This window comes from Kryptolebias marmoratus, linkage group LG22, assembly GCF_001649575.2.
Source record: "Kryptolebias marmoratus isolate JLee-2015 linkage group LG22, ASM164957v2, whole genome shotgun sequence".
In the NCBI taxonomy this organism is placed as follows: Eukaryota; Metazoa; Chordata; class Actinopteri; order Cyprinodontiformes; family Rivulidae; genus Kryptolebias; species Kryptolebias marmoratus.
Window position 1 is genome coordinate 80,935 of NC_051451.1, and position 14,234 is coordinate 95,168.

General features: G+C 43.1%; 2 protein-coding genes across 5 annotated transcripts in view; both read left to right on the top strand.

Moving 5' to 3' along the window:
* The first annotated feature begins 185 nt into the window (after positions 1-185).
* On the top strand, positions 186-11,104 carry tspan14 (tetraspanin 14). 2 transcript variants are annotated; one of them, XM_017441779.3, is made up of 9 exons: positions 186-339; positions 3,735-3,815; positions 5,496-5,546; positions 5,637-5,783; positions 7,176-7,346; positions 7,418-7,543; positions 7,625-7,675; positions 9,780-9,893; positions 10,099-11,104. In XM_017441779.3, exons 2-9 carry the CDS (start codon positions 3,735-3,737, stop codon positions 10,162-10,164), a joined length of 807 nt encoding a protein of 268 aa, XP_017297268.1. In that variant the 5' UTR covers positions 186-339; the 3' UTR covers positions 10,165-11,104. The 2 variants fall into 2 exon arrangements, with proteins under 2 accessions (XP_017297268.1, XP_017297269.1); XM_017441780.3 differs by having other exon boundaries at positions 9,783-9,893.
* A 1,758-nt stretch (positions 11,105-12,862) lies between these two features.
* The window catches only part of LOC108247262 (EMAP like 4), a 33,070-nt gene continuing 31,698 nt past the window's right edge, over positions 12,863-14,234 (top strand). The window contains exon 1 of one of the 3 annotated variants that reach the window (XM_037973391.1): positions 12,863-13,355. In XM_037973391.1, the coding sequence (XP_037829319.1) occupies positions 13,331-13,355 (25 nt within the window). In that variant the 5' untranslated portion in view covers positions 12,863-13,330. The remainder of the gene's footprint in view (positions 13,356-14,234) is intronic. The other 2 variants (XM_037973390.1, XM_037973392.1) reach the window with 2 other exon arrangements.

Here is a 14,234-nt window from a genome sequence, read left to right on the forward strand (position 1 = left end):
TTTATAAAGGGTCTTCCAATTTGAAAAGATGTCTATAAAATGATTTGGCTGTCTCAGAACCAATGCACCTGGAGAGGAAGAGGTGTTGTGTTTCAGAACCCATGTAACTAAACCCGAAAGTGAGCATGACCACAGAATATTTCACTGTTTCAGCAGAACTTGAACTTTTAGTCAACATTTTCCGGCCCAACCAGCTGGCGGCGCTCGTGAGCCGTTCATGAAAGTCCAGAAGAAGAAGAAGAAGGTCGTCTGGAAACAGAGGAAGAAGAACTTTGTTTTCCGTCAAATTGTTTTATTCACCAAATATCAGCTAGAAATCACCGATAACATCGATCCGAGGTGAGTCGGACTGTTCGTCATCAGGTGTTTTTGTGTTATTCTCGGTTTGTTTCAGACTTTTTGTTCTCCGTATCGCCTAAGTTTCACTCTGTTAGCATTAGCATTAGCCACTTCCTGTTCGCTCCAAACTGAGCGACAATAATCAATAACGGAAACCAGTCCATGAAACATCAATAAACTGGTGTTTCTTGGAGATGGGATTATTTTCTGTTTAAGTTTCTGAGCTTCTTTTTATTCTTATGTTTCACCGTCTTGACGTCAGTCGTTTGTAAAATCCCACAGTTCTTATTTGAATATTTCATTTGTTTCAAACGGGAGCCAAAAACTGAGGAATATAACAAAATCTAAACATTTGTTGCCAAACAAAATCTATAAAATCAAAAGTACCACAGATGAAAGATGGAGATGGATGCACACAGTTTGGGGCTGGCTCCTTCCCAAGGACTTTCAAAGTTTCAGGAATGGGGGGATATTTGTGCTGAATGATAACATCAGCTCCAGCAGGACAAACTGCACACGCCCTCAAAACCTGCGACATCTGCGGCACTGTGTGATAAAGCTGCACATTTTAGAGTGGGCAGCCTAAGGCACAGCTGTGCAACAATCATGCTGTCTTGATTTAACACACCTGTGAGGTGGATGGATTATCTCGGTAAGAGAGAAGTGCTCACTGACACAGATTTACACTAATTTATGAACAATAATTGAGAGACAGACTTATTGTGTACATAGAAAATGTCTCAGTGTTGCGTTTATATTTCTGTTCAGTGTAGAAAAGGTAGGGGGCTGAGCATCTACTGAGCAAAGCCCACGACCGAGCGCCAGTGGCACAAGGCGATCGACCGAGGGGGTCTGGGGTCCCTCCCCAGAAACCTTTGAAATTTAGAACGCCAGAAATGCATTTTCCTGTCATCTGGGACAAGCCTGGGAAGATGTTAAACGAGTCTAAAATCAGCAGTTTTTGAGGACAATTTGTGAGAATTTTGGGCTTTTTGGAAGGACTGGGAGAGTTTTCAGAAAAGCAGATTGAGAATTAATTTAGCCAAGACAAGGAACTACACTATATTCCCAAAGGTCTACTCTAATTTGTTCCAAAGGTGTTCAACATCAGTCTGTGAATGTGTGGCTGAATGGATGAATGCCTGAATGTAGTGTAACAGGCTTTGGGGTTCTTCGATTAGATAAAGTGCTATACAACTGCACGCCATTTACCATCTATTGGGTTGAGGTCAGGAATTGTCCGAAATATCTTGGTATTAAGAGTTCCTTTCACTGGAACTAAGGGGCTGATCCCAGCTCATGAAAAACAACCCCACACCATAATCCTCCCTCCACCAAACTTTACACTTGGCACAATGCAGTCAGACAAGTACTGTTCTCCTGGCAACCACCAAACCCAGACATGTCTATTTGATTGAAAGGATAGTGTGGTTCATCCCTCCAGAGAATACGTCTCCACTGCTCTACAGTCCAGTGTTGGCGTGTTTTACACCACTGCATCCGACGCTTTGCATCGAACTCAGTGATGTAAGGCTTGGATGCAGCTGCTCATGGAAACCCATTCCATGAAGCTCTCACTGTTCTTGAGCTAATCTGAAGTTTGGAGGTCTGTAGCTGCTGACTGCAGAACGTTGGTGACCTCTCTGCTCTTCGATCCTCAGCATCCTCTGAGTTTGCTCTCCGATTTTACGTGGCCTGCCACTTCATGGCTGAGTTGCTGTTGTTCCCAATCACTTCCACTTTGTTATAAAACAGCCAACAGCTGAATATGGAATATTTAGTAGGGAGGACATTTCACGACTGGATTTACTGCCCTATCACTACTACGCTGGAATTTACTGAGCTCCTGAGAGTGTCCCATTCTGCATGCCTAGGTGCTTGATTGTGGCCATGGAAGGGATTGGAACACCTGAATTCAATGATTTGGATGAGTGAGTGAATACATTTGTCAATATAGTGTATCTCCCAAGGCAGTAAACCTGAAGTAAGTAATCTTGAAAAATAGATTTGAATAAAAGCATATTGACTGGAGACTTGAAATAGATTGTCTTAGCATCCTTTTTGGTTGGTAGAATCCACTGAACTGAGAGGAGAGGTATACCAGATGTGCAAGGAACTACGAAACAGAAAAAAACATTAAGAAAATGAACCTTTATTTAACATGCCCCAACATCAACCTATCAGAAGCCTTGGTGGATAAATGAGAACTCTTGTCCAATCATTGATGGTGTTACAACAACGCTTGTTTGCTCAAAAATGGCTGCACCCATGGATCTACCAAAAAATGATCAAAAACAAACAGAAGAAAGAAAATCACCATCTATTGTTAATAAAATTACATTTTGCATCGTTATGCAGATCGGGGATAACACAGAGACTCTGCTAGGCAACCGTTTACAAAATAGTAGCCGGCAAAAACATGGCTGAATGAAAATTTTATATAATGATTTTCGCCAGCTGCCGGCTCCCTTTAAAGCCCCTGCCTTCCTATTCAACATGTCTGGGCACAAAGCAAGGTCCATAAAGACATGGATGAGTTTGGTGAGGAAGAACTTGACTGACTTGACTAACTTGACTGACCTGCACAGAGTCTTGATCTCAACCTTTAGGATGAATTAGAGCAGAGACTGAGAGCCAGGCCTTCTCATCCAACATCAGGTCTGACCTCACAAATGGGCTTCTGGAAGAATGGTCAAAAATTCCCATAAACTCTCCTAAACCTGTGGAAAGCCTTCCCAGAAGAGTTGAAGCTCTTATAGAATGGGATGGCACTAAAGTTCATATGTGTGTTCAAAGAGGCAATATATTAGCCATAAGAAATTTGATTTCAGACACTTTCTGTTTCAACATAATTTATCACAAGTTTAATTGTTGAGTTTGGTACAACATGACAAAAAATATAAATGTGGTTTTACAGACATTTAGTGATATTTTATTAACATCAAACCAGCTTTTTACCCTTTTTGAATCAGTAAAGGTTAATTTTAAATCATTTTATAACATAATATTTTAGTATCATCTGCAAACACTGTTTAGAAACTTTGCAAATATTACAAAACAAACAAACAAAATTGGTTTCAGGACTGAACCTCTCAATAATTGTAAAGTAACTGTGACTCTGTAAGACCTTACCCCAACCCAGTCCAGAACCAAGACATGTAAACCCAACTATACGCTGGGGTTCTGAGCTGAGACCAATAAACGGAACGGGATGGAATTTTTACAGAAACCGTTCCATTCCTAATCAGGCTAGATCTTTTGTTTGCCTGTCAGAATCTATTTTGGTCCACACTAATGGGTCTTCACAGAGTGGTTCAGAACAGACATGAACGCAGTGTATTCCAGTCAGAACCAGTTTCATAGACTCTGATTGGCTGTTTTTTTTCCCGTTATAGATGTACTATTATCGCTATGAGAACGCTGAGGTCAGCTGCTGCTACAAGTACCTGATGTTCAGCTACAACATCATATTCTGGGTGAGTTCAAACCATCACTTACACCAGCCGCCATTCTGACCTGTTTTTGGATTGTTGTTACTTTTATGTCAGTGTAGCTTGTAAGTAAAGGTTTTATATGGTGGTATTTACATATATATTTTATTTATTGTATTGTTCTTTGTGCATAACAGGTCTCTCATGCAAATGAGACAATTGAGTCTCATTGAGACTAATCCGTATAAACACAGGAAATGGAACCATCCTTAACCAAAACCATCTCTAACCCTCACAGATGTTTCCAGGTGTGCTGATCATGTGTGCAGGTGTAGCAGTGCATTGTGACACTGTCAGAAGTTTGTGTTGTAGTTGTAGTTCCAGAGAATAATAATCTCACAGGAGAAAGGGTGTTTGCACCAAATTTAGCTACAGGCTCATTTCTATCTGTAGTCCTAACGGCAGTACATTCAACACGCAGAGTTACAATGTCTTCATTCAGTTTACAAAGGATCCCATTTTTGGAGGAAACCTGCCAATAATCGCCCACTTAAATATAATTTGTTTATCAACTTAGACCACACTGCCTACAACCTGTAGGAACCTATCTGTTCTGAACAACTGAACATCTGAGGTCAGGGTTGGATGAGCAGAACAGTCAAAACACTGCAAAGCTCTGTGCAGGAAACTATGTTTCCTGTTTCTCTGTAGATAACAGGAAATGATGTCATCAACTTCCTGTGTGTTCAAGGTGGCAGGAACCATGATGTGGCGTAGTTATGAAACCTCATCAACAATCTGTAATCAGATGGGATCTTGTGAAATGCATCGAACTGACTGGGAGTCTTCTCACTTAATTATTAACAAATTATTACTGATCATAATGAAGGTGGTCAATAATCAGATTTAACTCTGTAAACACTTTATTCTCATTGTTTTATCCTTCCACGCCTCTTCAGCCCTGTGTTGTCCAGTCTGGTATTTATCATCAACTGTTTTTTTCCTTTTCTTTTTTAAAGAACCAAGACGCTCTGTTCTGCCTGCAGAACACAGACGGGGTCAGAGACATGACAAAGAATCATTCAAGGAGCATTCTGACTCATGCGGAGAGCGAGATAACTGAGTAATGTTCTATGGAAGAGAAACACGAGCAGTCCTCTAAAGGATGTTCTAACTCTGTCAGTCAGAACCAAGAAAAACCTTGTTGCAAAAAATGTTCCGATTGGGTCAGAGTCTGATTGAAGAGGAACTCTTAGAATGATCTGAGGGATCAGAGTAATTTTCTGAAAAATGTTCAGACTGTCAGGGTCAGAAGGAAGAGAAATCTAACACATGTCACGAGGAATGTTGGAGTAAGGTTCTCAGGAGTGCTCCAACTCCAACAAGTCAGGACCAACAGAAACTTGTGTAACATTTTGAGGAATGTTCTGAGTCTGTCAGAATTTTTAAAAAAAAAGAGAGAGAGAGAAAAATGAGCAATGTTCCAAGAAATATTCTGACTCTGTTAGTCATCTCTGTCAGAGTCAGAACCAAGTAAAACCGGAGGAACATTGAGAAATGACCTGGGAGGAATATCCAGCAACAGTCAGTCATGACAGTGGTGACGTAGCAGGCTGTGGTGTGGGCAGGGTCCCATTCAACATGTGACTTTAAACAGCTGGGTGATAACTTGTTGTTTGTTTCTAAGGTCAAAGGTCAGGATGATGAAATGTGTTTCTGTTGCAGCTGGCGGGAGCAGCCTTTATTGCTGCTGGTTTCTGGGCCTGGAGTGAGAAGGTGAGGGAACCTGGTCCACAGGAACCACACACTCTTCTTTAGATTATGACTCCCTCTCTGATGGTTTCTCTGGTTCTGTCTCATTTGCAGGGAGTCCTGTTGGACCTGACCCAGGTGACCCGGCTGCATGGTTTCGACCCAGTCTGGTTGGTCCTGGTTGTGGGCGGCTTCACCTTTACCCTGGGCTTTGCAGGCTGTGTCGGAGCGCTGAGAGAAAACATCTGTCTGCTTAAATTTGTACGTTTTGAAAGGATTCATTAAGGATTAAAATGATTGAAAGGCTTTATTATCATTGTACGAGTACAGCAAAACGTGTGACAACTCAACAGTCAGCAGCAATGTAAAATAAAAATACTAAAATACTTCAGATTGCAGCATCAACAAGATGGTAGTAGCAAGAGTTAACAGTGTAATCAATATTCTCAACAAAATAATATATTTATATGAAGCCAGTAGGAAGTATGTAAACCAGATATACAGGCATCTGTGTTTCCATGTCATTTAACTAGAATGTCCTATTGAGGTGTCTGATGGCTGGGGATTTTGGGTGTGGGGGTAATCGAGGCAACAGCTCCGGTGGAAGAAGCTGTTCCGCAATCCCCGATGAAAGGGGGACAAACGGTCTGTGTCCTGGATGGGAGGGGTCTCCAGCAATGCTGCGAGCCTTTTTCCTTAGCTGGTTGATCTCTTTGGTGGAACCAGGTCGCCTTCTGAGCAACAGCTCACCAGGCGCTGGGCCTCCTCTCTGTGGTGGGATTCATGGTTGTCAGAATTTAATCCCACTGTGATGGTGCCATCTGCAAATTTCTCAGTTGTGATATGGGTGCAGTCATGTGTGAAGAGAGTCGGGCTGAGGACACAGCCCTGTGGTGCACCTTAGCTCACTGTGGCTGTGGATGGTGTCCCATCTCCCACTTTGACATTTTGAGGTCTGCAGGTGTGTAAGTCCAGGAAGGCAGTTTAGTGTCTAGTCTCAGGTAGCCCGGCTTGGCCATCAGTTTATAGGGGGAGACCGTGTTGAGCTCTGAGATAAAATCGTTGAAAAGCATCCTAACGTAGGTGTTGTCATGCTCCATGTGGGACAGTACAGGTGGTGTCTTCTGTTGATCTGCTCGCCCTGTAGCAAACAGGTGGCTGTCCATATCAGCAGGAATGGTGTCCTCGATGTAATGCAGGACCAGCTTATCCAAGCACTTCATTATTATATTTTAGTTTGTTTAAATTTTATTGTCCAGTTGAATGTTTTAAGTCTTCTTATCGTTAAATTGGAGGTTTTTAACCCCTTTTACTGTCCGGTTGGATGTTTTTTATCATTTTTTATTAAAAAAAATATCTTTTATCATTTGACTGGGAGATTTAAAACCTCCAAGTTGTCTGGTTAGATGTTTTTAAATCATTTTGGTTTGGGGGTTTTTTCTTCCTGCTGATTTCTGACATTTTAGCAGTTAAAAAAACCCACCTGACTCAAGCAGTCCAGGAAAATGCAACCTGTAACGCCATCAAACTTGAAGATGATTGGTTCTTCTCCTCTGACCCGCAGGATGTTCTGGAACCTTCTGACACTACCAGCACTATGCATAACACAAGCAGAGTCGGATCGAAATGAAACATTAATTAAACATCTCTCAGTTTTCAGGCGTCATCGGCTTGATCTTCTTTCTGGAGCTGACGGCGGCGGTTCTAGCTGTGGTGTTCCAGAGTCAGGTCCGAGCGTGGATCAATGAGTTCTTCTTGCAGAACATCAAGGCGTACAGAGACGACATTGACCTGCAGAACCTCATCGACTCTCTGCAGACCATGGTAATCTGACAGACAGCAAAGACTGTTCTTTGACTGTTCTCTTTTACCACGTGTTTGTTCTCTCTGAACAGAACGAATGCTGCGGTGCTGAGAAACCGGATGACTGGAATCTGAACGTTTACTTCAGCTGTAATGACACTCATCGCAGCAGAGAGAGGTGTGGCGTTCCCTTTTCCTGCTGCATAGCTGATCCCGCTGTGAGTTAATCATTGACCGATACTTCTTTGATATTGATCAGAACAGCTCATGAGTAAACCTGGTTCTGGTTCTCCTTTTAGGAAACTGTGGTGAACACTCAGTGTGGCTACGATGTGAGAAACAAACCACCGGTGAGCTCTCTTCCTTCGGTTTCTCCACCTGAGGGTGAAGGCAGGGAATATTACATGTTCTGATGAGAACTTTGTTCCTGCAGTAATGTTAAGGCTATCCAGGGTTCTGATAAGAATTGAGTTTATTCCTTTAGGATGGTTGAGGTGACTGGATGATCTGGTAAGAACCTTCTGTTCCTGTGAGAACGTGAAGGCTCCAGCATGCTCCATAAGAAGTCAAGAAGTTGGTTCTCGGTCACGTGGTTGTAAGATGTTGGTTCACGAGACACTCGGATCAGAACTCCTGGGAAGCTCCTCCCTTCTTTTAAATTGAGTATTATTTTTTTATTTTTGAAAACATAAAATTCATCCCCAACACAATTATTTACAATCTGTCTTTTCTCTCAAACTCCCTGATCTCCCTGACATCGGTCTGTGTTACAGTATCAGGCGATAAGTGCGGCCACCCCGAGACAAAAACACGTCCTGATTTTCTAAGAGATGTTTGTTCAATTTTTTAGGCTGGACTGGGCAGCCATTTTCTTCAAAATAAGGATTATAATTCAAAATGGCCAGCATCCATGAGTACAACAATACCAAGGAACATCACCTTGTATTACACTGAAAAAGCAGGGCAGATAATCATGTCTATAGGTAAAACATGCAACTTCCTGTCCTTAGTAGGAAAAGTAGGACAAAGAAATGGCAAAATATTGACATGTAGGAGTTTTAATTGCTTGATTTTGATCAAACATGTGGCTTTAGGTGCAGATCAGATGTTTTGTATGTGAGTTACAACAATGTTGTTTTTTGGCAAGAAGTCAAAGTTTGAGGTGTCCACATGCTGTGATGAAACTCGGTCTTGATAACTTCAAATACCCCATGCCTTAACAGGATATTGTCTAGGTTTGAAGCAAATACTTCAGAATTTTTAAGAGGAGTTTGTTCAAATGTAAGGGCTAGGAACTGCAAAAGGGTTATCCTTATCTGACACACTTTGAAGTTGTTATCTTCAAGTTGGTCAGAGAACAACGCCCATGAGTAAAGGCTGTCAAAGTTGTCTCGCTGATGTGGGTGCGTAACGAAAATTGCATATTTTTATACTCACAGATCCTGTCTTGTGCTTTGCCCCCCACCCCCAGTCAGAAGTATCTTCTTCCAGGCTGTACACCAGATACTGTGTGATTGGTCAGAACTTCATGGGCATGTTAGTTTATGCTGTCATTTTGCTTCAACTGGTCGCTCCCAGAAGCCGGTTGTTATACTAACAGGATGGACAGCTTAGAGGAGCAGCTCGCCCGCAGTGTTACCGTTAATCTCTCCTGGACAGAGATCAGCATGCCGTGTGTCGTGTTGGATAAAAATAGTGATCTGGTGGACGGGTTCGGACATCTGAAAATGGGAAAAGTGCCTCTTTTCGTCCATGACCCATATGCTGAACTCGCCCTGCTCAGGTCTGCTCTCATGGAGCAGGCGTACCTGCCACCTATTTCTGCCGTTAAAAAGAGAAGCAGCACATCTTCCTCCTCCCCATCATCCAACAACATGATCCTCTCTTCCTCTGTGGTGCAGTAGGAGGGCTTACCAGGACTTCTCTCTTTCGGTATGAATTGTCCACGGGAAAAAAAAAGATGTGTTGTCTCACGTCTTGTGAAGTATAACCAGATGTTAAAACATGTGCCTTCCTGTGCTCAGGAACAATATGATTTCAAGATTTGGCATCAGGTGCGGTGCTCGGGCCTTAATAAAAACTAATTGTCCCAGGTTAGACCACAATAGGAAAGCAGTAAAAATGACATGAAGTATAATTTGGATAGCACCAGCGTTCACCCTGCACTTGTTTTCCTCCATGAACAGGAGGTGAAGGCGTACCTATGCAGAGAAGGTGCCCGGTTTGGGAACCTCAGGGTTTTGTCTCTGCTGTTTGCAGATGTTGTGGTTCTGTTGGTGTCTTCAGTGTGTTCTGGGGTGGTTCATTGCCAGGTCTAAAGTGGCTGGGGTGGGGATAAGGACTGGCTTTCCCTCTTGACCTGTTGTCGCCGTGACCCAACCACAGATAAACAAAATGGAAGGACTGTTCCTGTGAAAATGCTGACATTCTCTGATGTTCTGTGTTCTTGTACAGAAGGAGTGGGACAGTCACATCTACACCAAAGGTTGCATCGTGGCGTTGGAGGACTGGTTACCTAAGAACCTGTACACGATAGCTATCGTGTTTGTGGTCATCTCACTGCTGCAGGTAACCAAACGTATTTTATCATCAAATGGAAAGGTTCAGGTTCTGTTATCTGGATAAAATGTTCAGTTATGTAAAAAGGAACCAGTTCAATTCTAAATGTCAGACAGGTCCAATTCAGATTAACTACAGGTTAATCTAAGGTCCTAGGTCAGCCCTCTGACTGTTGGATTTACCTGAGCTCACCTGTGTGTCTCTCTTTGACCAGATGGTGGGGATCTACCTGGCCAGAACTTTGATCTCTGACATAGAGAAGGTGAAATTAAGCTACTGAAGCATCCCATCTCCATGGGGCGGAGCTTACACCAGGTGTTACAGGAGTATGTTTCTGTTGTCGGATGTGCCTTCTTCTTCATTACATCATCACTGTGGCCTTCCTGTGGTGGCTGCTATGGTTATTGCCACAGTTGATTAGTTTTATTGATCAACTGATTGCCACCTTCTGATATTTGCTTTTGTTGTCATGTGTATGCCTTCACTTCTGCCGCCGTTTAACGGCTTTCTGTATCCCATTATTTACAATTGTTGATCCAGTGTGACCCAGTCGATCATTTATTGATCAGTAAATTCATTTATTGTGACCAGATTTCTTCTTGATCTGATTGATCATTTACTGGTCCAGTATGCTACTGATCTGATGTGACCCAGTCGATCATTTACTGATCAGAATATTGGCCCGATGTGACTGAATATTTACTGATCAGCGTATTGATTCAATATAACCCGATGGATTATTTTCTGATCAGCATTGTTGGTGTTTTTTTCCAGCCCCAAACTCTTCAACAAATTAATTCTTTGTAAAAGTCTAACCTCAAACTGGGCTTCGGAGCGTACAGACTGGGTCCAGGACCAGTCTGAAACTGGTCCTGGTTTGGGTTTATCCTGGGCTGCGTACTGAAACCACAGAAGAACAATGAAGGCTGAGAAAGGACCAATAAAACGACAGATTGATCAGGTCAGATGATCACATATTTAACGTGAATATAAAAACTTTGACACTGGAAACACATTCGCATTGCTTAAATAAAGTTTTGTTTAAAGGATGAATGAATATAGATTAATAATGTTTGATCAAAAACTTTTATTTTCTTGATTACTGATCCAGTCTCAGTTCATGATTTTTATTGTGAAGGAACGTTTTTTTTTATAAATATATATAAAATACATTTTTATCTTTTTTATATTCAAAATAATAAACTTAAACTTTGCTCTCACGTCTCATGTTTGTTTTATTGATCTCTGAGAAAAACAGATCAACACTTGTGTAAATTAAAAAACAAGTCATTTTGTAATGAAATGACTGGATTGAACGTTAAACTGAACTCAGCTGACGTCAGAGGAGGATGCTGGGAGGGGGAGATGGAGGAGGATGCTGGGAGGGGGAGATGGAGGAGGATGCTGGGAGGTGGAGATGGAGGAGGATGGTGGGAGGGGGAGATGGGGGAGGATGCTGGGAGGGGGAGATGGGGTAGGATGCTGAGAGGTGGAGATGGAGTTGCTTTTGGCCGCCGGGCGGCACTGCAGCTCAGAGGTGAAACCTCAGCCGCCTCGTCCTGCTTCCTCTCTGGCTCCACTTGGTCCCACTAAACTAGAGAAACACTGGGATGGTCATGGATTTCGGTCGGCGGGATTTTCTGGCCGCCATCTTGTGAGGAGCTACATACATCACCTGGTACTGTTTACATGTGGAAGCCACACACAGTTGCTGCTGTATGCTGTCATCAGTGCAGAAACACGTAGAAACAGCCCTGATTTACTTAAATAAACATAAATCTTGCATAATGTCAAACAAAAGACATGAGTCTTCTGTAATGAGCCTCCCAACAGGTCCGAGCTACCACTGATCATTCACCAGACCAGAGCTGCACTTTAAGTAATAAAATACTTTACATGTTAGTCTAAGCAGAGCTCTGCTACCAGAGTCTGCAGTTAAATTCACTGAGAGGATAGAAACTTGATAGTGATAGCAAAATATATCACATTTCTTTTACATTAAAAAACTACTTTTAACATTCATTTTTTATGGTTTAGCAAGTAAACTGCATCCAAACGGTTCTTGTATCTAAAAAGATTAAATAAAATGTAACTAATAATATATAGATATATGGATAGATAACAGCATTAAGCAAAAATACCATTCCTACACAGGTTTTACTGTGTTGGCTGTGGCTCAGTGGTTAGCAGTCATCCTTCAGTGAGAGAGCTGGAGGTTCAGTTCCTGGCAGCAGGACACTGAACCCATCATTGCCTCCGGTGTGCCCTGTTAATGTCTGAATGTGATCAGATTATCTTGGTGGATGGGTAAATGGGATGAACACACACGAGACAGTCTCACTCTTTTTTATCTTTAACTCAAACACTTTATTTTATTCTTATTTCCAAGGTAAACAGCAACTTTCAGATAAAGTGCACTCATTTATGGAGTTAACAGATCAGTGTATTCCCTTCACTTATTTCTGACGTAGCCCTCAGAATTAGCTTTCATTAAGCATGAATGGAAACAGAAACAAAAAGTCAACAAGTTTCAAACAGTGCTCAAAAAGCTAGCTTTTTCTTCATTGGCATTTTGTTTTGTCTTATTTTTCTGTTCTCGTTCATGTTTATTGAAAGCTAATTATAAACGAGTGCTTCATCAAACACTGACTCGATAGCTTCAGAAAAAAGGTTAGATTTAAATGTCAGCTTTTGATTTCAGCTCATGAAATTGTAAATAATATTTTTTAATTGGCATTTTAACAACATAGAACAAGTGTTACTGATAGTTGTTGGTGTTTTCTGTGCAGACACTGTATATCTGTCCCATCAACATTAATAAAGATGAATAAAGTTAGATTACATCTCTATGGTCTGGCCCACTTCAAAAAAGTGCTGAAACTAAATAAACTGGTAGTTTGACATAATTACTCGTGTTTCTGAAAGGTAGTGAAGTATTATGATGGTGTGCCATTTTTCACTTGTTTTGATTTATGAACGATTTTCTGACAGAAACTAAGTCACGTTATGATTTATTAACTAATGTCGTAATATTCACTGATTAAACATAATGCAAAGTTAGAGCGAGGTTAGTCTGATTTACTCTGATATTTATGACCTGCTGCCACACGTAGGTCTTCTCAAAATGGCGGCTCGAATTCTCGTCTCCTGTTTCAGCGGGCCCCTCCCCCCCAGGCGGAGTCCAAACCCTCGGCTCGGGATCTTCGTGTGGCGCTTCGGTTCTCCTTCGGCTTCTGGATCCTCCGGACCCGACTCGCCCTCCGGCCCGCAGGCACGCGGCGGATCTTTGGCCTCGCGGACCCGACCTGCAGCGCTCCAGGGACTGACCCGGTTCGGTTCTCCTCCCCCTCGGCTCCAGACAGAGGCCGAAACCCGGACCGAGGCCCGCAGTGCGCGCTCAGCCTCCCGCAGGCCTCCGGCCCGGACTCCTGCAGTTCTCCAGGAAAATGGACGGATTTACCGGCAGTTTAGGTGAGTCCCGACCGGAACCGAACCCCATACTTCACCTGCTCACCTGTCCACGTGGTGGCGGGAAACCGAGGGCCGCACGCACCTCGGGCGGATTTACACGTGTCACTGCTGTTTTTATCAAAGAGACTGCACCGCCCCTCCGGGAGCTGCAGGGCCACAAAATCAACAGCTCCATCTGCAGGAAGCTCCGCAGAGTCCTGGACCCGTCCTATTAACTGGACTCAGGTCTTTCTGAGGGTAGAACAGGACCCGGATCTGTCTAACCGTCCTCTGCACCGCCCTTCCGGGATCTGCAGGGCTTCAAAACAAACACTTCCTCCTAGAAGAGGCTCTGCAGAGTCCTGGACCCGTCCTATTAACTGGACTCAGGTCTGTCTGAGGGTAGAACAGGACCCGGATCTGTCTAACTCTGCGCCGCCCCTCTGGGAGCTGCAGGGCAACAAAACAATCGGCTCTGCAGAGTCCTGGATCTGTCCTGTAAAAAGAACCCAGGTCTGTCTCAGGGTGTAACAGGACCCAGGTGTTTCAGAGGGTCCAAAGGTACTCTGCCCCGCCCCTCCCGGAGCTGCAGGGCCACAAAACAAAGGGCTCGTTCTGCAGGATGCTCTGCATCTGGACCCAAATCTAGCTGCATGTCCAACAGGCCTCAGGTCTGTTTAAGAGTCCGGCAGGGTTCAGTAGAGGTTCCTGGTTGGACTCTGACCTCAGACTTCACAAATGATCCTGGGCACATCGTCATTTGTGTCTTCAGGAGCTGCTGATGACGTGAGGATTTTGGTGTATTTATCAGCTGATGGGTACAGATTGGTTATTGTATGGATTTAATTGATTGGCTGAAGAACGGTCGGCTGCGGGGCGTCAAACGGCTGAGGACTGACC